The 23,678-nt window shown below is 35.8% G+C and overlaps 1 protein-coding gene across 1 annotated transcript in view; it reads left to right on the top strand.

Annotated features, from left to right (window-relative positions):
- Nucleotides 1-399: 399 nt before the first annotated feature.
- LOC137393227 (ankyrin repeat and fibronectin type-III domain-containing protein 1-like) overlaps nucleotides 400-23,678 on the top strand; it is a 44,651-nt gene continuing 21,372 nt past the window's right edge. The window contains exons 1-6 of the mRNA XM_068079686.1: nucleotides 400-514; nucleotides 10,054-10,240; nucleotides 16,831-16,959; nucleotides 18,506-18,624; nucleotides 21,237-21,335; nucleotides 23,288-23,393. Of these exons, the coding sequence (XP_067935787.1) occupies nucleotides 10,110-10,240; nucleotides 16,831-16,959; nucleotides 18,506-18,624; nucleotides 21,237-21,335; nucleotides 23,288-23,393 (584 nt within the window). The 5' untranslated portion in view covers nucleotides 400-514; nucleotides 10,054-10,109. The remainder of the gene's footprint in view (nucleotides 515-10,053; nucleotides 10,241-16,830; nucleotides 16,960-18,505; nucleotides 18,625-21,236; nucleotides 21,336-23,287; nucleotides 23,394-23,678) is intronic.

Below are 23,678 nucleotides of genomic sequence, written 5' to 3'. Positions count from 1 at the left end.
ACCTCCATGTCTTGTTAAGTCACAGCACTATGATAATTATGGTGATGTTCTCTCAACCAGTCTAAGTCTTATCACATCATCAGTTTAAATCCCTCACTATTATATATTGGATTGTCGAATCAAAAGCTGCGATAGGGATTATAACAGTGATGTGTTCAGAGGCTTGTCAGTCGATCGTAGAGTGTCGGAGGTTGCGTATCGTTCTGTCTAACTACTATGGTAAGTCACCTGTCCAATCATATTACACTAGGAGCTAAAAAATAACAACTTGTAGCCGAAATGGCAGCCAATCAGCAGCTTCTCCTATAACAGTTTTAGGCAACGATTCAACTGCTGCAGAGGTTTGCCTCTAATTACACACAGCGAGAGGCTGTAAAAAGAGCATAATTTTAGCCGTTACTGGCATACACGGGTTCAGCGAGCAGCTCAGACATTATTTATGGTGTATTGTCAAAGGCTAGTGTCTAGTTACTATTAGCGGGCAGGTCTAGGCTGAGCAACACGATTACGAGAGGTAAGCCATGCTCGTCAAGTAAGTCTGTTTTGTGCTATTGAAACACTCAAGTGACCGACTTGCCTCTTATAAATGAACATAGTATTCAATATTTTATCAGACCTTTATAATAAGTTTTATTAATACTAGCGGCTAGAATCAATAGAATGCAATGGATATCGTCTGTACATAGCGTCAGTTTTGTCTCTTTCTGGAATGGTTTTGATTCCATGTTGGTTTAACTTCTCAGCCGTCATCTAGTACTCGAAATCACTGAATTTGGTGTGTACATTGATTTCTGTCTAATCAATTCTGAAAACATTTTATTCATGCAGTCTTTTCCGACAAGTAATACTAGAAAGCATCTGCTCTCTGTTGAAGAGTGTTTTTTATGACTGACAGGTCTCAGTGGAAGTAATTTTAGCTTTTCTTTGGCATGTAGCCAACTGAGAGAAGCCTGTGCTACTTCTTTCGGCTACAGATAGGTGCCATTTTAGGATTAGAGGTAATGCTGTTTGTGATTGGTAACTAGGCCTATGCTGAAAGTTTAGCTATTCTGAGCAAAGCTTTGGCATAACGCTGATAAAATTGAAATTACAAAATTTTGTTTTGACATACCGCGTTGAGTTTCTTCAAAAGTGCTTTACATATACTTATAACTTCTCGATAATGTATGTACAGGTCAAGGTCAGACCAAGTATTTCTAATGAACTTACATGTTCATAGTCAATATAGTTTCACTATTCAGACTGATTTTCATGTAGCATTTGAAAATATGGAAAATACAGAACCAATGCTTCCAAGGCTTCCTGATCACACCAGCAAGTTCTGCTCAGCATTACTACCACCAATGTCATTTACCACACATCAGTATTTGAACTGGAAAACAGCAATGTTATGTTCTTTAAACCCAGTTTAAGGGGGAACTAGATGAGTGTGAGCCACTTGGCTGGCCAAGGGAAGAAAAGTTTTTTGGAGCCGCCATTGAGCTCGCTCCGAGATTAATGCCTCACACCATGTAGGAAAATAGAAGTAGAACTTACAGCAGCTTTTTAGTTTATAAGGCAATTCTCTTGATGACCATTTTAGTCCGCAATCATGATCAAAAACAAATTTCTGATAGACAGCAAAAAGCGAGGCTTCGTTATTGCGGCAGAAAACAAGCGAAATCACATTGACATGCAATCTGCGATGTCAATTACACGACTCACTTAAAATGTTTTAGTAGCATGTACTTTGTAAGATCTCCTAAATATCACTGCTAAAAGTGGTTGGGTTGTCCTGAGCATGCTCCGCAACAACGGTTTTAGGCTATTTGTAGCCAGACCGGTGAAAGCTATTTGTAGGTAAACTGTAGCTATTTGTTGCCAGACGAGTTGGGGCTATCTGTTATTAACTCTATGATTGAGCAAAGCGACATTTATGTCGCCTATATTTTGTAATCTCCCACAGGCAGAGCTTCATTAATGGCCCCAGCATTTTTTTAAAACGTCTCTTTTTATACACGTTGAAGTATCAGACCATGTTAAACAAGGAGCTACTTCAAGCAAAACATATTAGACTGATACAATTACATGTATTACTGACTTTAATTGTGCTGCTTCCAAAGTTTTGAGAAAAACTGAAAAACTCTGGAGACAGATAACGAACTTCGATGTGCCGTAACAATAGCGGTTCCTGTTGCTAGTATGCTACTCATGAAGAGCATTCTAATCATGATCATTCTTCTGATCAGGTTGTCAACTACTGTACATTATAGACAAACAACGGGTCAAATTTAGTGACCTTAGTGTTCTTGACTCAGATCGACTTTTTCAGGCAGACTCGGCACTAAAACCACGGCAACTACAACAACAAAAGAATTCGTGAATGTTGATGTAATCTAGCCATTTTTAGTACCACTTTGTGGAGCACTTCCTACTGATCACTTTTGTTACAAGTTCATAAAAATCAAAAACTGTTTTTGAGTTATGACTAAAATAGTGAATGTAAAACACATCCCTAATTTTTTTTGAAATGGCATCGAAATTGCTGGGAAACTCAGAAAATAAATTTGCCTACCAAAGGGTTAAACTCTAGTTAACTGTATTTACACTAGTGAGGTTTATCTGTTTCACTACAGCCTTAGTTCAACTGTGTCGGTAGTTAAAAACATTAACACAAAAGAAATCTAGTGAATGGCCCGCAGAGTCAGAAAATGTAGCACATAACCCGAGTATTTTAAAAGCTTTCTGTTAATTAGGTGACCTCTCAAAGATTCAAGGCAATCTGAAGACATTGCTGCGTCTGTTTGTATTCTCATCAAGGTAGGATAAGTTAGGTTTAATTCTAGAGCTACCCTCTCACCACAGGATACTTTCTGTTCTCTCCAGTCATAAATGAGCCTTGTGTGGATAAGTGTCAAATACCTGCTGGGCAAGTTTCTTTTCTGACACCTGCTTGTTGGCAACAAGAAAGACAAGTTGTTGGTGTAAGGTTCTTACATAAACAAGCGGTAAAGAAGTCTCCATAAGATCTAGTCCTAATTGACCTGCATTGAGGTCATTCTTAATTGAATAAGCATTAGTCCAAGCTGTCATAGGATGTGATGCATGCTATGCGATCCGTGAATGCGAGGGAGGACTACAGGAATGCTTGTAGAGTGAATAAGCCTTATTTCAACTTACTGTAAGCAAATTGTAAGTGAAGTAAGTGAAGCTATAACTGGGCATACGCTGATTTTTAGCAAGAATAGGGTAGGACAGAGGATAGACAAAAGTCTGAACAAGAAGTTTTGATTCCGTTTTCATGATATCTCTGAAGGTCTTTGATGATAAGGCGTATATTCTCCATTGATTACATATCATATTACTAATCGTGGTCATGAATTATACATGTAAACTAATATCAACAGGCTTTGTTGCCGCTAGTTGGAGGCGGTATGCCAGTGTTCCTGCCTTCTGTTAAAAACTAATACTTGGCGTACTGCAAGACCCTCTTCATTCGTCAGCAACTTCGAGAGTTCTTTTATCTGCTGCCAAAAATTAGTTAATTGTTCGACTTCCCGTCACTTTCCATTGTCTATGCAATAATGATGATTATTTCTACGGACAGTACGATTAGTTTTATACCTTTGTGTTGCGCTACACCGAAGGCCAACATCTTATTGTCTAAATTGGCCACGGAACTCGACTAATTTATGATATGTCCCAGGAGGCAATATCTCTCACGCATGGTAGAGAAAACACAAATGCCTGTTTATCACTCCTGTCTACGCTCTATTTATGTAGTTAAGCACATCGAGCGAACTCGGCAGTGCACCATCTTGCCAAATCAGTTAGAAGAAAAACTTGATACTTGATCTGCTGGTGAGAAAGTTGGTTTCATGTGCACCAGTGACACTGGGAGCTGGTGATTGTGTGTGCACCAGTGACACTGGGAGCTGGTGGTTGTGTGTGCACCAGTGACACTGGGAGCTGGTGATTGTGTGTGCACCAGTGACACTGGGAGCTGGTGGTTGTGTGTGCATCAGTGACACTGGGAGCTGGTGATTGTGTGTGCACCAGTGACACTGAGAGCTGGTGGTTGTGTGTGCACCAGAGTCACTGGGAGCTGGTGATTGTGTGTGCACCAGTGACACTGGGACCTGGTGGTTGCAGTTATTATTATGATATTAGCGTGCTCATCAATCAGATGCAAGACTGGAAAGAAGAGCCTAGGATGAGATTATCCTGTGTTCAGCAATTTACCTACAATGCTTCACAATAGCCTGATCACACTTTGATTTTCTCACCCTTCCTGCAGCCTGTCTTTTCCATTCTTTTCTGGGATCTCTAACCCGCTTGTCTCTCACATATATCTGGTAGCCAAATCTTGACGCACTAGTTGGCAGGGAAGTAAAATAAAGAAGCATTGAATAAAGTATTTGACAGGTGCAGTTGCAGGTAGGAAATTTTTGTTATAGCTCATTAGCTCTTCCTTGATAAAACCTAAAATATCATTTTTCATTCTTTCATGTTGAGACTATTAATTATTTGCGCACAAGAGGTCATCCCAAAATATCATTCACTTCCTCTCAGTTCTTGATTCATGCTGATACCCTCTGCACCTGTCAGCAAAGTCAGCAGGATATAACAACGTAATGTTGATGGGTCATGTGATATTCCTCAATTGCTGACCTTGTCACTAGTCACCATTTCTACATCCTGCCAGCTCTCCAAACGTATCAGTGATGTTTTGAGATATGAGTGTTGTGAGTTTTATAAGATTACAATAGAATTATCACATAATGACCTAAATTTACTTTTTCCCATATTTACACAAACAGTAATATTTTTGAAGTTAATACCATATGTAGTATATTCATTCCGTCTTTTCAACGTTTTCTTAACTTTTGCAGCGTGGTTCATCTGTTTTAGAAACAAAACTGTGAATTCGATTGTCTAGCCTCAGAATTAGGGGCCCCTGAACTGAAAACTGATGTAATGTGGGCCAGGCAACACTTGGCCATTCGAAGTATTGTAGCTATTACACTTGGAACATTTTTTAGCCGATTTCCCTTGACTTATTACGTCAAAAAGATTCTTTTGTGGCATGATAGTGTTTAACAGCCATGACTTCAGAGGTTCCGTTTTAGTCTTTGCATCAGAGCTATAAAATTACACTAATCCTCTTGTGCTCCATATCTTACAGCCAGCGGAATCCTATTTCACAAAGATTTCAATTTTGAGAAGCTGTTATAAATAAATAGTTTATCCAGACGATGACCTCTGCACGACCTTTTAATAGGATCTGTTATCATACATCAGCTTTGTGACCTTTGTAAAGCGATGGCCAGCTGATGTTTTAGTGTGTAGATGTTAAACAACAGAGATAGTTCTAGATTGAGCAGACCATTCACACCAGCATTTCTCTGAACCCTTGTGCGAAGAAATGACTATATACTTTCAGCAGTATTTGCACCGTTACTAGATTAGCTAATAAAAATTTCAAGGCTGACTTTTGAGCCTTTTATTTGCTCAGAAAAGAATTATTGTATCCAGGAACTTTATATAATTCAAACTGATTGGTTGGCAATAACAAAGTAAGCCTATGAAACAAAAGCAATAAAAATGAATCACAAACAAATTTAAAAATGGTTAACCTAGTGCTGATGCTGCCAGAAGCATCAGACACGCATTACTCAAATTTAATCAGTACAGTACGTACTCTTTTCAAATATGTAGTTCATGCTACCGACCTTGACACAGCTCTGATGCGCTGCTACAATCAGCACACAGAGTTCACCAGCACACAGAATGAGAGACTTTGGATCAAATTAATAAGGTTGATTTTATTTAAGATCAACTTCCAAAGAAATTTAGTAGATTATATCAGAAAGTATCGGTATTAAAGTTTTGTCAATTTCAATCTTGAAACATCTTAGCAGTCAGATCACGTCAAACATCAAAAACAATCACAAATGATAGAAAAATGCTGATACTTTCTGATAAAATCTACTAAAATTTTTTGTAAGTTCATCTAGAAGTTTTATAGACAAGTTGACAAAAATCGCAGCTTCATATCTCGGCAAGGTTGATCATCGGCTGTATGACTCAGCTTGAACTTTGACTGTCCGTCAGGTGAATTCCTTTGTAGACGTTTCACTCCACCGAGTATGAGGGTGTTTGCACCAACTGATTGCTGAGAGCTTCATGACTTTTTATTGTGTAATACGTAAACTAGTGTTCCTCATTTCTATTGAGCCCGAGTTTATCTGTTATTCTTATCAATCTTTTAGTACTTATTGTTGGCTAGCGGCTGCATGAAACCCTCATTATCTGGATACTTTGAAAAACAGTCATCTGCGATATCGATGAGTAATTACTGTATTTGTGTGTAAGATTTTTGAAAATCGTATGAGTGTCACATTAAAATTCTCCCGCTGTTAGGCGTTGACCAAAGCCTGTGTTCTACCAGGATTTCTTTATTCAAAATTGTGTTCTATCAGGATATGGCCTTTTTCTTGGCAACAAGCTATTTATAGCAAAATAGCTAGCAATGTCATTTTCATTCTAAACTTATATATAAATAATTATTTGTTCATCTGATCCAATTTATAAACAATATTCCGGTACTATTTATTCAATTCTGTTTTTTTACAACGTACTTGTACATATCTATATTAATAAGAGGGTTTGTAATATAATATATATATATGTAATATTAGCACATGAAATAATACCTTTAATATTTTTTGTGATAATGCATGTGATCTTCAACTTCCTAAAACATTCCCACAACATGAACAAAGCTGTAACCTATCCTGTTGTGAGAATTTTCAGATGAAATTTTTTTGATATATGGCTTCCAGTATGGGGGTTCACTCACTACATCAGTTCTTAGGTGTTAACTAATCATATTCCAGCGATATATGGCTGACAATGAAGCCGAGAAAATTGAAATTTTATTTTTCAATAAATCTTTCACAAGTTTTCTTAATGGGAAGAATGCCTCATCTCAATTAGGGTACAAATTTAATTTTTAGGTATTGAAGTTTAAAAACTGGATTTATTAAAATAGAGCCTTAGCAGTTATGTTTTAGAAGTAGTGTTACTACAGACTTTAATAATTTTGGTAGAGAGCTACTTTTTGTTCTCAGATTGAAGCTCAAACTAATGCTGACACTCCCTTTACTATTTGTTTAGAAGGGTTAATTGCTGCCTACCCATTTCTATCGCTACCTGCCCATTTCTATCGCTGCTTACCCATTTCTATTGCTGCCTACCCATTTCTATCGCTGCCTACCCATTTCTATCGCTGCCTGCCGATTTCTATCGCTGCTTACCCATTTCTATCGCTGCCTACCCATTTCTATCGCTGCCTACCCATTTCTATCGCTGCCTACCCATTTCTATCGCTGCCTGCAAGTTAGTTCATTCAAGTCTTAATAGTGAAAACATGTTTTATTAAAAAACAATTAAATATTGATCTGTTACAAAGTTTGCAGATTTGTCAACTCTACAATAATAAATGATATAAGAGAGTTTAGTATAATAATGATTTGCACAATAGAAGCAACACTCGGAAATTCCAGTGCAGTTACAAAACACTCAACATTTACAGTTTTATAAATGATTTACTCCACTAATGTTGAGTAACCATAGTCATGGCTATTTGAAAACATTAAATACAGAGATCCATTTTATAACATAGTTATACTGATTTTAAATGCAAGTTGTTTTCCTACAACTGGTTTCCTGAAAGCCAAGAATTCTCAGCAGCAGACTGATTTAAAAATTATAACTAAATGAGAATGTAGAGGGTCGGTAGTTGCTTTGGCATTTTGCTTCTGATCATTTTTGCTGCCGATATTTGGCATTTTGATTTTGTATCATCGCAGAGATAGAGTTTAGTTTCAAATGTTTTACTTTAGCTCAGAATGAACTGAAACCAGTCAAACTAGAGATAATAGATCTTCATTTTACCAGCAAGAAAAGCCTACTTGCATCATTGCTGTATTTCTTCCTTCACTCGGCAGCGTCTTTCCAAACTGTGTGCATTAGTTCTGAAATAGATTTTCAGAAGTAGTACTCTATAGGCGCTGCTCTGTGACAAAGGTAACACTTGTCGCTACAAATTACGTTGTGATTCGTACTCTATGTACTGTCTAGTGCCTATTGGACCTGTCAGGATATTGCACAATGATCGATGATGTAGAATAAACCAATGATTTTTAGTAAAAATCCTGCATTTTTTAAAGTAAAAATAAAAAATGGTTACACATCATTTTATGACAGCATATAAAACTGTGAATGTTATTGATTGTATATCTAAACAAAGGGGGTACAAAGCTGACCGAACGCTTATGGTTATCTTATGTCAGCGCCATCTCAGAGCTGCCCAAGTAACTCCAGGTTTTACCCGAAGAAACTTGCAACAAATTACACTGATCTTACAACTTTGGAAGCAAACTTAGAACTGTGCAAACAGCTTTCAATAGCAAGCTAATAATATGGCTGATCAATATTGATATAATATTGAACATATTTGTTGATTTCTTGTGTCAGCATTGCACAGCTGCATTTATAAGCATCTGTTTACTGGAGTAAGGTGTAGGTAGATGTGATGGAAGTATTTTCAAACAGGACATATCTTTAATAGTTTCGTCTTAGATACCATCTTCTAAACAGATATATTATTTATATATTGCACTACTTATCCGTTAGCTGATTGCATTGCAAAGTCTAAGCATTACATTTGAGATGAAAAGCAGGATTTAATGTTTTTTGTAAGGCTTTTCTATGGCTTTATGTAAAATCTAGTGCTTTACTCTAATCACAGCACACAAAGAGGACTGAAAGATTACTTGCTATGAAATTAGAAATTACGCCATTGAGCCTTTTATAAGACATGGTCTTAAGAATTCAAAGTGTTAATGTTTTTTGCTATGACTACATGGTACGGAGTGAGTCATGGTACGGAGTGAGTCATGGTACGGAGTGAGTCATGGTACGGAGTGAGTCATGGTACGGAGTGAGTCATGGTACAGAGTGAGTCATGGTACGGAGTGAGTCATAGGCCTTATTGAGAGCATCAAATACTGTAATTACGTGATGGTCAGCTAGTTAGTTCGTTCCAAGATGGCACCCTACTAGTCGGTTACTTCATGTGGAAAAAGAACAGTGGTATATGACACTGCTCTGTCATTTACAAAGCAGTTCTTCTGTGACCGAAATACAGTTGATGGCCTCATTTTAATCGGGTTTTTTTTGGCTGGAAGCATAACCTATTTTAAATTATTGGCAGCCCTACACACCCAATCTTGGTAAAAACTTGTTATAGATAAATATATATGATTTTGGAATAAAAATGAAGTGAGTCATCACAAACCTACTGATATTATATATCTGTAGTTCTTTGTAAAGTACTTAGGCAGCATTTGACATAAATTTTACTGTTAAACTCTCATTATATGTGAAAGCTATAAATAAAAACTCATAGAACAATAAAAAAGTGAATGACTTCCCGATGTTTTTTTCATCTGATTATAAACTCTCTCTTAAGAATAGTTTCTCACTCTCAGGCATAAGACATATAAAAAACCTTAATAACTATGAGTGTTAAGCATAGAGTTCAGTGTGTAGCGCAGTTATTTTTAAAGTTGAAAAAAAATTGAATACATCATCGCAAACCTACTTGTGTAATTAAAAAGATATTTAATATTTTGAACTTTTCTGTCAGACTTGGTACTTGAAAGGTTTTAACCAACTTGGGGTCAACTTGGGGTCAACTTAATCATCATGGCTAGACTATGTGTAATTAGTTGTGAAAATAGAAAAGCTGCACAGACTTTCTATTTGGGTGTGAAAGTGCTTTATGTTTGTAGTAAATACAAGCCTGTTGTTATATTGCCCTCTTTATTATTAAAATTATTATTTAATTTATTAATATTAGTATTACTATTACCTATTATTATATTATTAGCAAGATTGGCTTATCCAAATTATAAATAAAGGAAAAATTTTTTAAATTAAGATAGTATCAAGTATCAACACCTGTTCAGTTTGGTTATGCTGTCTGAATCGCTTTTTTTCTTGTAGTGAAGATGTAGCTAGTCATTGAGAAGACGACTTCTAAAGAAATTGTGTCAGACGCAATGTCCAAGTATGAAAGGAATGAAACTCTACTTTTTGCATCGACAGGATTTAGTAGCGCACCAGCAGCACCTATCAATCATGGTTCTAACTGTCAGCTCGAGTATCTCGACCTTACTGATGCTGAGGCTAGGTCAGTTCTACTCTATCCAGTATCCTTCAGCGTTTGAAAGATTTTGCAGTTGTCGCTTATTGGGCAGCTGCATTCACAATAAGTCACTACTTAGGTGGAGGTTTTTGTGTTCTACACCAAGGTTTGAAGTGCAATACACACTTTGGCGTTGAAATAAAAGTGAGATTATAATGTTATGTAAATTAATATTGTTGTAAACTTAAGTTGGCTTCCGCAGAGCTCTGAGCATAGGCTAAAAGTTAGCTGCCTCTCGTAAGTCTACTTACAGATGGTTGCCATTTAGGGCATCCGATGTTGTGATCTTGTTGATAGAGAATCCGTGCGTCAGTAAATTTTTCATAGATTTTTACAGCTCCACGCAATAGAGACTTATTTCAGTTCATAGATCTATCACCGCATAGCAAATACAGAAAGAAGCAGAGATCAATGGCAGTCATATTGTTGAGTAACTAACAAACAATGTCTATGCATACAACTTACGTGACTGAGTCTTGATTAGAATGTCGTCTGCATTATAGCTGACATGACATGATCTTCAGCATCAAATCAAAAAACAACTTGAAACTTTCTTGGTTACACTCTCTTGGTAGCTTAGCGTAGCTTGAAATGATTTAGTCCGATAAACTGTTACAGGTATTGTTTGTTATATATCTACAGGCAACTTAGGTTATATGTCCACTGCTACCTAGAGTTACATGTATGTGTCCACAGATAACTAGAGTTATGTATTCACTGAACTTGAAGTTATTTGTCCACTGATAACTTGAGTGTCCACTGGTACCTAACGTTATGTGTCCACTGGTACTTAACGTTATGTGTCCACTGCTAAATAAAGTTATATGTCCACTGATAACCAAAGTTATGTGTCTCCTGATTGCTTTGAAACCTTTGGCAATTGTTTTGCATCAGCTTTTGTTGCTGGTTGCCGTGTGCAGTCTCCTAGCACATGACTCAGCTCTCCATAGCTACTACGTGCCTTACAGCCAACTTTTAAACATAAATTGTACTGTTGAAACAATTGACTGAACTTGCAGCTAAATCCACAAAGCCTTTCTATGAATAAATGTGTGAGAGGTCGTGGCCAGAACCTAACCAGGATTGTCAACGAGTGCAAACGCTGATGCAACAGGATTAACTCTATCGCTGATTCTCAAACTAAACGCAGCCAAATTCTTGATAGGCTTTTCAAAGATTCTAATGGTTCAACTTAATTTTAATGAGATTATTTTATGACTTGAGGAACTGAGTGGGAATAATCTGTTGCTGCGCTGATTATCCCATTCATAAACACGCAACAATGAGAAGACTGAAAGCGTGACGATAGATTTTTCAGCTGACTGTACACTGTGCGGTTATCGGACGATGGGCCAAACCCTAGTAGGTAGTTTGAGAAAGAGTTGAATAAGTTAGATAGGTAACCGATGTGTTTGGTGGTTGGGTAATGCTTGAGTCAGACATACAAGAAGTATGAAGACATGCCCTAGGAAAAGAGAAAGTTTACAATAAGAAAAATGATGCATTTGATAAAAGATAATGCATTGAGGAGAAGGCCACTGCTTTTGAGAGAAAGATACCGCATTAGATAAAACTACAATACATTGATCAAAGTGACAATGTATTGTATAGCAGATAATGCATTGATTAGAGTGACAATGTATTGTATAGCAGATAATGCATCGATTAGAAGGACAATGTATTGTATAGCAGATAATGCATTGATTAAAATGACAATGTATTGTACGGAAAATAATAAATTGGTTAGAATGACAATGTACTGTATCACAAATAATGCATCGATTAGAAGGACAATGTATTGTATAGCAGATAATGCATTGATTAGAATGACAATGTATTGTATAGCATATAATGCATTGATTAAAATGACAATGTATTGTATGGAAAATAATAAATTGGTTAGAATGACAATGTATTGTATCACAAATAATGCATTGATTAGAAGGACAATGTATTGTATCACAAATAATGCATTGATTAGAAGGACAATGTATTGTATCGCAAATAATGCATTGATTAAAAGGACAATGTATTGTACGGAAAATAATAAATTGGTTAGAATGGTGTGATGATAGTGTATTTTGAAGGTTTGAATTGTAATAAGTTTAGTTAACTAACTACAATTCAAACCTTCAAATTACACTATCATCACACCATTCTAACCAATTTATTATTTTCCGTACAATACAAGTTATTTAACTTAAATGTTGACTTGCAACAAAATTCACATTACAGTCATTTGGCATCAAAAGATTCACTATGTCTTACTCTGTTGTGTTGTAGGTGCAAAATATATAGGAATGTGATTACAAGCTCTTGAAAGCTAAAAAACGAACAGTTAATCGCAGCCACACGAGACCGCCGTAGTTTGGATTCGCTTTCCAAAACGGCTCAAATGGGACGTAGTTGTTACAGGATGGTTTCTGTTCACACTTTCATGCAACTTCATTCGTCGAAATATTTTCACAAATATACTTCACGCATTCAATAAAACTATGTCTATTGTTCTTACGCGTCTGTTTTATCGTCATTGTAATGCTGTCACTTTTAGCACTGATATCTTAAAACTTACCGTAAAAATTCGTTTAATTTTTTAGCCTCAACTCGAAGGAGTACATATCATTGTCTGATAATCATGACGAGCCTGTTGGTCACCTGTGATAATCGTAAAGTGCTGCAAAAGTTATTTGCGAAGTATTGGGTCACATGATCAGATTACAACTTGACGATTAGTTCAAGCCGAAACAAAACTGTAAAGTAGCGAGCATCTATATTTGATACGGGTCTTCGTTAAAACCTGAAGTGTTTGTCATAAACTGGTGCTATGATAAGTTTTATATTGAGATTTTTATTGGCCTTTTAATTCACGTAAGAACATCACTGACAAGACGATAACCAAACTGTAATGACTACGTCAGAGAAATAAAGAGATTCCAATCTACGGCGGCTTTTTGTTTTTGAGCTTATAAGAGCTTGTAATCACATTTCCACATACTTGGCACCTACAACACAACAGAGTAAGACATGGTGAATCTTTTCATATCAAATAACTGTAATGTAAATTTTTTTGCAAGTCAACCTTTAACTTACTCTATATTTCAGCCCTTCCTTTAGAGTGGTGCTTTATTAGAGGTGACATTCAAATTAAGGGTGGCGTTGTATATTTCAAACACCTTGTCTGAATGTTGAGAAGATAAATTTAATCTTTTCACAGGCGAATTGAATGTCGCTTATTTTTTTGCACTCTTCCTCGGGTGGTGCTGGATTAACCCTTTTAGATGCAAGAAATTTTCTAACTTACCTCCAAGTTGTCGTAGATCTCTAAATAAATATACAAGAAGAAGCTGATACACGTCTCTCTACCAGTTGAGTTCTATTGCTTGCAATTAACCTATGATGATCTTACAGTTTGCATTGCAATTTGGAGCCTCAAAGATTTTTATGTCATTTTAAATTTGAAAAGCATATTTTTATTTTATATTCATACATGTATTTAACAAGGTTGCATGAAATCTCATGGATATTTTTGCTACAGTTTGCAGCAAAAACTGGCTTTTAATGTACAAAAGACCAGGAGTTGCTAGCGCTGATTACTGCAATTGAGCTATCAAATAATATGCTATAAATCTGCAAATTTATAAGTTTTATACAATAATAATCTATCAAATACTACAAAAATATATTCATGAACAAGTGACATAAACAAACTATACTTATATTACATGCAGAAACCAAAATTAACATTTTTAAAGCAAAAATATTTGCACCGTTTGCTCGGCAGGTTGCGTTCTAATTATTGCTCTCGTATGGAACCATTTTATCATCTTCTAGCTGTTCAATATCTTCTGCATTGTCTGCTGACCTGAACTCCTCTGCTGTACTGATGAACTAGTTGATACTAGCATCCAAACAATCTTTTTAGCAGAGCAAAACTTATGCGCGCTGTTATCTGAAACTTTTTGCGAAAATAATGATAAGCGTTCAGTCCAATGCACTCTTAGAACAAGTCGTCGAAAGCATCGTAATTGCTAAAACGCTTTTCACATACATTGAAGTATCAAGACTACATTCAAAAAGGAACTACTATTAGCCTGATACAGTTACTAATTATTTTATGGTGTTGCGTTCAAAGTTTTAACGGAAAAACTGTAAAGACTTTGAATTTGAAAATGGACTTTGGTACAAACAGAAACAACAAACAAATTAATTGTTATTGATGTAATCGAGTTATTATTAGGTTTGTGAATACTTTTTTACTGATCATTGCTATTATGAGTTCATGAATCTAAAAATGTCAAATAGTGGCAGTCAAATAGAAGTAGTGTTAAAATAGAAGTGGCATTCAAATTAAAGTTTGACGCTCTATTTTTCAACCCTTCTTCCGTACGGGCGCTCAAATAGAGGTAGCATTCAAATAAAGGTGGCGTTCAAATAAAGGTGGCGTTCAAATAAAGGTGGCGTTCAAATAAAGGTGGCGTTCAAATAAAGGTTTTTACGGTAGTTTATAGTAGACCATCTTTTACTTGCCATCTGTTGAGCTACACACTCACACAGCACCTTCCATCTTGTAACAGCAGCTAGTGACCACAACTCTCAGTCTGACAAACATTGAAAGGGGGATGCGGTTAGCTTTTTATGGATGTTATATTGACGTGCTGATTTGCTGACCTCCTGTTTCACATCCAATAAATGGCAGTTAATAAGGAATTTTACTGGCAATTTCTTTTACCAGATCTGAAGGTCAATTTTGAGCTTTGCTGCGACTTCTTTGTTCGAGCTGCTAATTTTCCAGAGATTATCTGCTCAGTTAATGGCCATTAGCGGTGATCTTCATTTCCTTGTGGCTGGCCAATCTTCTCATCCCCATCAACATTACATTTGGTTTGAAGCTGCTAAACTACGAATGTATGAAATTTTGGAGTTGTCCGCTTGTAAGGCTTCTAAGACTGACAAAAATACATGTGTAGTGATGTTGTTAAGAGTTAATAACGCTTTTATACAAGCAAACTAAACTATAAAACAACATAAACTGAATAACTGCTGACACAGGGATTGGTAGAGTCAGACTGTTTTATGCGTACTGAAGCTGGTTAGTTCAGGGCAGCTATATACATTACATATACAAACGATGCTCTCCGGTGCATTCTTGCACAGTCTGAATTTAGTATCATTTCTAATGTTTAGAGCTGCCTAGTTGGGAGCACTCGATTCTGCGCTGTCATGATTAGCAACTCTGTATTGGCCATTAGGTCATCTTTGTTTAACCACATATGATCGAAAGCTAGACAACACAGTAAAAAAAATTACATCTAGGATTCTACTATATTATATGCTAATACAGTAATGTAATACTATAATAAAAGAGCTCTGCAAGAAATTGGAGCAAACAGTACTAGTTATAGAAAATAGTTATACTTACCTTAGCAGCTGCTGTCAGTTAGCTGCTAGATGTCATCAGGCTGCTGGAGTAGCAGCCTGATGAGTGACAAGACTGTCATGAAAATGGCAGTAGCTGCTAAGGTAAGTACAACTACTCATTTCCTGTAACTAGTATATATACATACATACAGTACAACCCTCGGTTACGACTGCCCTTGTTTTACGTGTTTTTTCGCTTCATGATGTGGAAAATAATGTTTTTTGTCTCCTTGTTATGGCATTATTTTGCCATACGACATCAACAAAAATATCTATCAAAATTTTAACTTGGTGGTCGGTGTGCTGAATATGTCAGAATAATGAAAATGCTGAGATGCTATTTGCCGAAATCCCTCCCACAACGCCTGAAAGAGATATGATGCTCGCGCTCTCTAAGTTCAGCACTCTTCATGTTTTATAAATGCTTGACATTGCCTGAGTGAAACGAAAATTAGTGAAAAGGAAACGAAAGTGAAAATTTATTATACATTTTAGCGTTTAATATAATATTTACTATAAACTTTAACTCATTATACGTATATAATTATGTAACTACATATATAACTGTAATTCATAAGCTATGGGTCCTAAGATTGATTTAGACTATACATATATGTATGTATGTACATGTATACAGTCAAACATGGATAACTCGAACTTCACGGGACCGAGCGAAAGTGTTCGAATTATCAGAGCGTTCAAGTTATCAGAGCACTGTCACAAGTCCATGTATTTACTTATTTGTTAGTAGATACATGTACATATACAAACTATAATATAAATCAAAAGCACAAATGGCTTGTTTCAAATTAAATGCTTCTAATGTAAAGTTTAAAATGTTTTTATCAAAAAGTATAGAGGTTTTTCTATCACTTGAGATTGGTTTGTTGTTTGAGGTGATGTTATTGCCAGGACATTTTTTAGATTGACACAATTGAGCTTTATAAGGTTTTAACAAATATTCTGCAAATAAATAGCTGCCATGTTGAACAACAAGTTTCTAAACCAACTGTAATGTAGCAAATACTAATTTACCAAGTTTTAGCAAACACAAGTTTTCACAATGACATGAACAACGAGTTTGTGTTTGTAATATGATTAAAATAATATTCTGTAGTAAAATTCTAGGCCTACTAACAACTTATTACCTTTTTTAGAAACAATCCAGTTGTGTCTCATACTGAGGCAGAGTTTTATAGCTTTGATGACTACCTCCCTACTAGGGCTATTCACCTTGAATATGAGAACATCTACACCGATAACAACAACAAATTTCCATCCATAAGGTACTCTAATGTATATCATCTCACTCAGCTATCACTTTTTTAGATTGTTACATAGCTTGCAAATGGGATAAGTTTGGTTTCAGGTATTCTACATGTACACGTATGTTATTAACGTCTTTTCCATCTGTCATGCTGTTGTAGGTTTCATTGAAACACATAATTATAGACCTCTGAAAGTTATGAAGAAAAGTAATGCAAGTTCGTTACTGACAGAAAAATTTTGGTGTATGTTTGTTAGGCGCTCTCTTGAACATGTTCCTTATCCATTCTATTCGAACTGATTTATGGCAAACATAAATTACAGGCTAGACAAACTTGTGCCTCCCCAAGAACTCCAGTAAAGCTCCTTCCATGCGTGACTCATTGACTTGAATATTTATGAGATTTGTAGGTAGCAGGTTGGTGGATGGAGCGTTAGTTGCCTTAATAGTACTAAATCTCATTTTATTAGAAGCTTAACAAGCCGTAGAAGAATGTGAATCGAATCAGAGAGTTGTCTACACACGGAGCATATAACTTCACATTTCTACTTTTTGGTTTTGTAGAGTGAATGAATGAGCTAGTAGCTATAGAAAGTCAAATAGCATGTCAACTTTTTGTCCTAATTAAATAAAATTAGTATTCTGCTGGAGATATAACCGCTTGTCTAATGATGAATATAGTGATCCACTAGTGCTGGAATGTTAGCCTTCAAAAACCAATTGTTGCTTATATACGACTTTTAACAAACTTAATGTCACGGAGAAAATTTAAGAGTGTTGTTTTTTTCTTGAAAGGCATATTCAGTTCTCTCTTATTAAATTTAAATTAAAAAAATGATCTACCATAATATAAAAAATAAAAATCTTAGCTAATAGAGATCAGCTAGTCCTAATTAGGTTTAGCTTCCTCACAATAACTACATATTTAAAAGTTTATTCAACATTCAATTTTCTTTCTACTACTGACATAAGTGATGGTAAAAAGTGCTAGGGAGAATGTTTACAAGATTACACCAAGTTTAGTTTTGGAAGAAAAAAACTGTTGCTTTTGATTAGAGTAGTTTTATGTGATTTTTCAGTAGAATTGTTTTCTTTTCCATGAAATGGTTTTACAGTTTGCAGTATTAAGGATCAACCGACTTGATAACTTTTTGTTTTTAATAACAAACATTTAGCTTTAAGTAATGAACTTACTATTTATTAGTCTAGAAGTCAACAGCCACTTTTACAAGTTTTGTGACCTGCGACTGTGTTGCTAAAAATGATACGACTGGCTCACAAATATCTTTTGTATTGTGCTATGCCCAATTTTTAAGTTTCTGTTGTAAGAAAACAAATATATTTTTAAACAAAAAGACAAGCATGCATCAAAACTGGAATCGTACACATAAAACTTTGTCCTGTATTATTTTATGACGTTGCTAACTCAAAAGCTAAAATTATATTTATGGTGAAGGAGCAAATATCTGACCGGCAGCACTATCTGGCACGATCTGACAGTACTATCAAGTAGTGCTCATATTAATGTTTTTGTAACATTCTCAAAACTGTGCCATTTTTTTCAGACTTTCTCATCCCAGCTCCGGTTACCAAAGTGATATTCTACCTGTAGCTGACCAACTAGTTTGGCAGAGAGATGGAACCTTGCAGGAAACTCAGTCATGTGCATACAGCACCTGCTCAGGTCAGCTCTCATGCTTACCGACTTATGAGAACTTTGAGTGTGCATGATAAATATTATTTAGAGCTAGGCAGAATAGTACTGTGAATGTGGGCATAATTCTCGACAAATATACACCTTACAAAAATTACAATTAACAGACAGCTAGTGACAGTTAGTAACGGCTAGTAACTAGAAATGCCCCGATTCTAAATTCACTAGCCGATTCAGATACCGATTCGATATACCAATTCTTATTGAAAAATAATCCGATTCAGATCTTTTGTGTTGCATAGTAGAGTTGCCCCGATTTTAATATCGGAATCGTTATTGGTGCCGATATGGGTGTTAAGTATCTGAATCGGTATCGGCCGATATTTTCTTAAAAAATCGGAAGCTTCAGATACTTTTTACAGATGAACTATTTAGCAGAAAACCGTATTTTAGCCTACTACACTAATAAAAAATCATCAACTGCAAGTTCCTTACTTTTACCTAATAAATTCCGGGCCTGTCACTCAATCTATTTCATGTCTATAACCTGATAAACATCCACACAGCTGAGGAATCTTTTGGCTTTAGTCAGGACGTAATCACAAAGTGACAAAGTGCGGTATTTCCCAATTACAGCGATATTATTTATTGCAGCCAATCACGAACAAAAGAACAATGATGGGAAACAAGAATGCGGTTTAATATTTTTATTTACGAGCATTACGAAAGGATTTGTGCAAACGATGCATAAAGTTATTTATCTCTCTCTTGATCCCGACGATACAATGTATCGTTTGTATCATACAAAATAACCCCAGTGGCTTATCAGTATTTAGCCTGTGCTCCATCATCTTTGGCTAGTGAGTCCCTCTTCAGTATGACTGGCCACAGTAATAGTAATAGAAGAAAGAGACTTCTCACTGAGAGAATTGAATCACTAACAGTGATTAAAAGAAACATTGATTTGCTCTAAACTTGTACAAGCGCAGTAGTTTGTTCAGCAATAAAAGAGAGACTTCACAGAGAGAGCTGTACCACTAACAATAATTACTATTATTAATTACAAACTACAAGAAACATGGACGGTTTTGTTACTAGATGCACGGTATGTCAGTATGTGAATATATATACATGTATATCTTTTTTTCATGAATACAAACAAATAAATACATCAATATTTATATATTTTGTGCCTTATATTTGCATAATAAAATTAACAATTACCTATGCAACACAAAATATCTGAATTGGTATCTGAATCAGATTATTTTTCAATAAAAATCAGTATATCGGATCGGTATCTGAATCGGCTGGTGAAATTAGAATCGGGGCAACTCTATTGCATAGATAGTGGTTCATTTTATGATAGAAAACATAAATATTAATGTATTTATTTGTTTGTATTTATTTATGGAAAAAAAGATATATATATTCACATACTGACATACCGTGCATTTAGTAACAAAACCGTCCATGTTTCTTGTAGTTTGTAATTAATGATAGTAATTATTGTTAGTGGTACAGCTCTCTCTGTGATAATGAAGTCTCGCTTTTATTGTTGAACGAACTACTGCACCTGTACAAGTTTAGAGCAAATCAATGTTTCTTTTAATCGCTGTTAGTGATTCAATTGTCTCAGTGAGAAGTCTCTTTCTTCTATCACTATTACTGTAGCCAGTCGTACTGAAGAGGAATTTACTTGCCACAGATGATGGAGCACAGGCTAAATACCGATAAGCCACTGGGGTTATTTCGTACGATACAAATGATACATTGTTTCGTCGGGATCAAAAGAGAGATAAATAACTTTATGCATCGTTTGCACAAATATTTTCGTAATGCTAGTAAATAAAAATATTGCACTACATCCTTGTTTTCTTTCTTTGTTATTTTGTTTGTGATTGACTGCAATAAATCTCATTGCTGTAATTGGGAAAAACCACACTTTGTGATCACGTCTTGACTAAAGCAAAAAGGTTCCTCGGCTATGTTGATGTTGATCAGGCTATAGACATGAAATAAATAGTGTGGCAGGCCCGGGGATTTATTAGGTAAGAGTAAGGAGCTTGCAGCTGATGATCTTTATTAGTGTAGCTAAAATACTGTTTTCTGTTAAATGGGTGATATGTAAAAAGTATCTGAAGTTGCAGATCTTTTAAGAAAAGATCAGCCGATACCGATTCAGATACTTAACACCCATATCGGCACCAATACCAATTCCGATACCAAAATTGAGGCAACTCTACTAGTAACAGCTAGTAGTGGCCGGTAACTGCTAGTAACGAGTAGTAACAGGCAGTAACAATTAGTAACGGTTAGTGCCAGCTAGTAACAGCTAGTGACAGCAAGTGACAGCTAATGACAGCTAGTGACAGCTAATGACAGCTAGTGACATCTAGCAACAGTTAGTAACGGTTAGTAACATTTAGTAACGGTTAGTAACATTTAGTAATGGTTAGTAACATTTAGTAATGGCTAGTAACAGTTAGTAACGACTAGTGCCAGTTAGTAATGGCTAGTGACAGCTAATGAGGGTTAGTGGCAGTTAGTACTGGTTAGTAACGGCTAGTAATGGGTAATAACAGCTAGTAACGGCTAGTGACAGCTCGCTGTTGCAAAGGGTTTTTATCTGTGTATTTTAGGCTCATCGGTCTCAAGCCAGTCATCATATCCATCTTCTATTTCAAGAGAAGAGTTTGCTCGTTCTAATTTGGCACGAACTCTTGAAAAAGCGTCTCTTAGTAAGTGCAAAACAAACTTGATCCTAAAATATTCCTTCCACTTACATGTCATAATAGTTGATATAGTATTTGGCTTGCCAGCAATAAGACTGCTTTTTGCTGCCAGTCTTTGGTTTAAACACGCAGTTTGTACTGCCTCTTTTACTGATGTCATTATATTTGAGTAAGTCAAGCTGCAGCTTTTGTGAGCTGTGACAAACTACTCTAAAACACTGTTTACATTTGAAAGTAAAATTTCATTTTATCACTTCAGCTATATTAGCAAATGAAGACAAGACTAATTATTTTTAGGCAAAACTGAAAGGTTAATCAGAGCTAAACTCATAACTGTTTTATTTCCTCTGATGCTGGTCTGTTAACCTGTTAATATATTTGGATACACTACTAATAAAGCCTTCTTAGTGGTCAACAATAAAATAAAGTGGAATATCCATCTACCTTGTCAGTACCTCACCATGATTTAGCAAATTCATTCTGTTCAGGTAATAAAATATCACTGATGGGGTTCATTTAAGCTCTAGAGATAATTTTTTATCTTGCCATGAGAATCATTATCCTCGTCTGAAAGCTAGCAAAATAATTAGGTTAAAATGTGGAATGGGTGATTCTACAACAGAGACAGTTAGGAGTTGTCAACCTACAACACAACTAGATGTGTTCATAATATGCGGTGTACTTCTTGCATTTATTTAATATGTTAGCCTGGCATTTGTTGTTTACACAATTTTTACCACAAAGTTCAAAGATTTTTACACTATTAAAGAATACAACCCATTAAAATGAGTTAGCAAACATCAACATTATAAAAAATGTTGAAATACAGCTCAGATTGTGTTAGGCACGTGTATGTATAACACTGTTCTGTATTAAGGATAATATGTTACTATAAAAAATGGATTACAAAAAATGGCCACAACAAAAACGACTAAAATTATTTTCAAAATGTTGATGTTTAATATTATTATTATCTGCTGAATGGTTCCATGATGGGTTGCTATGGTGACAATAATGCATGTGAGTCCACAAACCAAGATTCATATTCTTTTTATTCTCAACTTACTTTAAGGCATGAGACAAAAGCATTCAGGGCATCTACCAATCCCTCACGACACAAATAGTCCTAGGCCTGACATGACAGAGGTTTTTAGTATTGTAAGAAATAAGTAACACTTTATAAATATTGTATTTTAGATCATGATTACTTGCTACACCACGTCTGCAAATATATTTTATCTCAACTTTCATGATCGTTCTGGTTGAACATCGACTGCCTAAAACTTATCGTGTTTGACAAAAAACCTCACGCTAAGACTTGACAAAAGAGGGAGTCGCCCCACGCATCATGTTTGCTGTATGTGCCTGCTGTATGTGCTCTCACAATCGGTAGACAAAACTGACAAGCGCTGCAGTGCAAGAGATGATATTGATTAAGAATAGTTGAATCCTTGATTATTGGTAACTCATCGAACATTTCTGTTTATTTTGGCTTGGCATATAAACATTGTTTGTGTTTAACTGTTTGTGCTTTTATTATTGAGCAACAGAGCGACAAATTGGCCCTAATTACTGCTACTGAAACACAGTGGGCATTACGTCTATAGTGAGTGACACCAGCAGACAGGTGTACTCCGCCTTGCAATTGTGTGACACCTGATGTTACGGCTACTGAAATATAACATACATGTATTTATAGTTGGTGACGCGAATATACTAGTGTATTTTGCTTAGCAATTTCTTGGCACTTCCTGATCGGTAAGTAGTTTTCTTTTATTTAGTTACTGCTACCGAAACACACAAAACAAATCACTAACGCAGTGACATCGGCAAGCAGGTGTATTCTTTTACAGCTGATCCACATGCTTCCTTCTGTTTGAACATTACTTAGTCAAAACCTACTGCTATCCAGCTTGGGATGAAGCTTTCAGAGCTGGCAAAAATCTTTTATGTTGCAGATGGAAATTTTTCTTTCTCCCAGTCGCTATCTTCCTCGAGAACTCACACAACATATGAGAACATGAACTCATTGATGAGCAAAAGTCTATCTACAGACTCATTCAGGTGAATTTCTTTATGAAGTGATTTGATGAGTGTCTCTATGGAGTGAGTTTATGAGTGGCTCTATGAATTGTGTTCATGAGTGGCTCTATGAATGTGAGCTGATGAGGGGTCTATGAAGTGAATTTATGAGTTGCTCTATGAATTGTGTTAATGAGTGGCTCTATGAATGTGAGTTGATGAGGGCTCTATGAAGTGAGCTGATGAGTGGCTCTGTGAAATGAGTTAATGGGCGGCTCTATGAAGTGAGTTGAAAAGTGGCTTTATAAAGTGAGCTGACAGGTGACT

Source organism: Watersipora subatra, chromosome 1, assembly GCF_963576615.1.
Source record: "Watersipora subatra chromosome 1, tzWatSuba1.1, whole genome shotgun sequence".
Classification (NCBI taxonomy): Eukaryota; Metazoa; Bryozoa; class Gymnolaemata; order Cheilostomatida; family Watersiporidae; genus Watersipora; species Watersipora subatra.
This window is presented reverse-complemented; position numbering and strand designations above follow the sequence as displayed.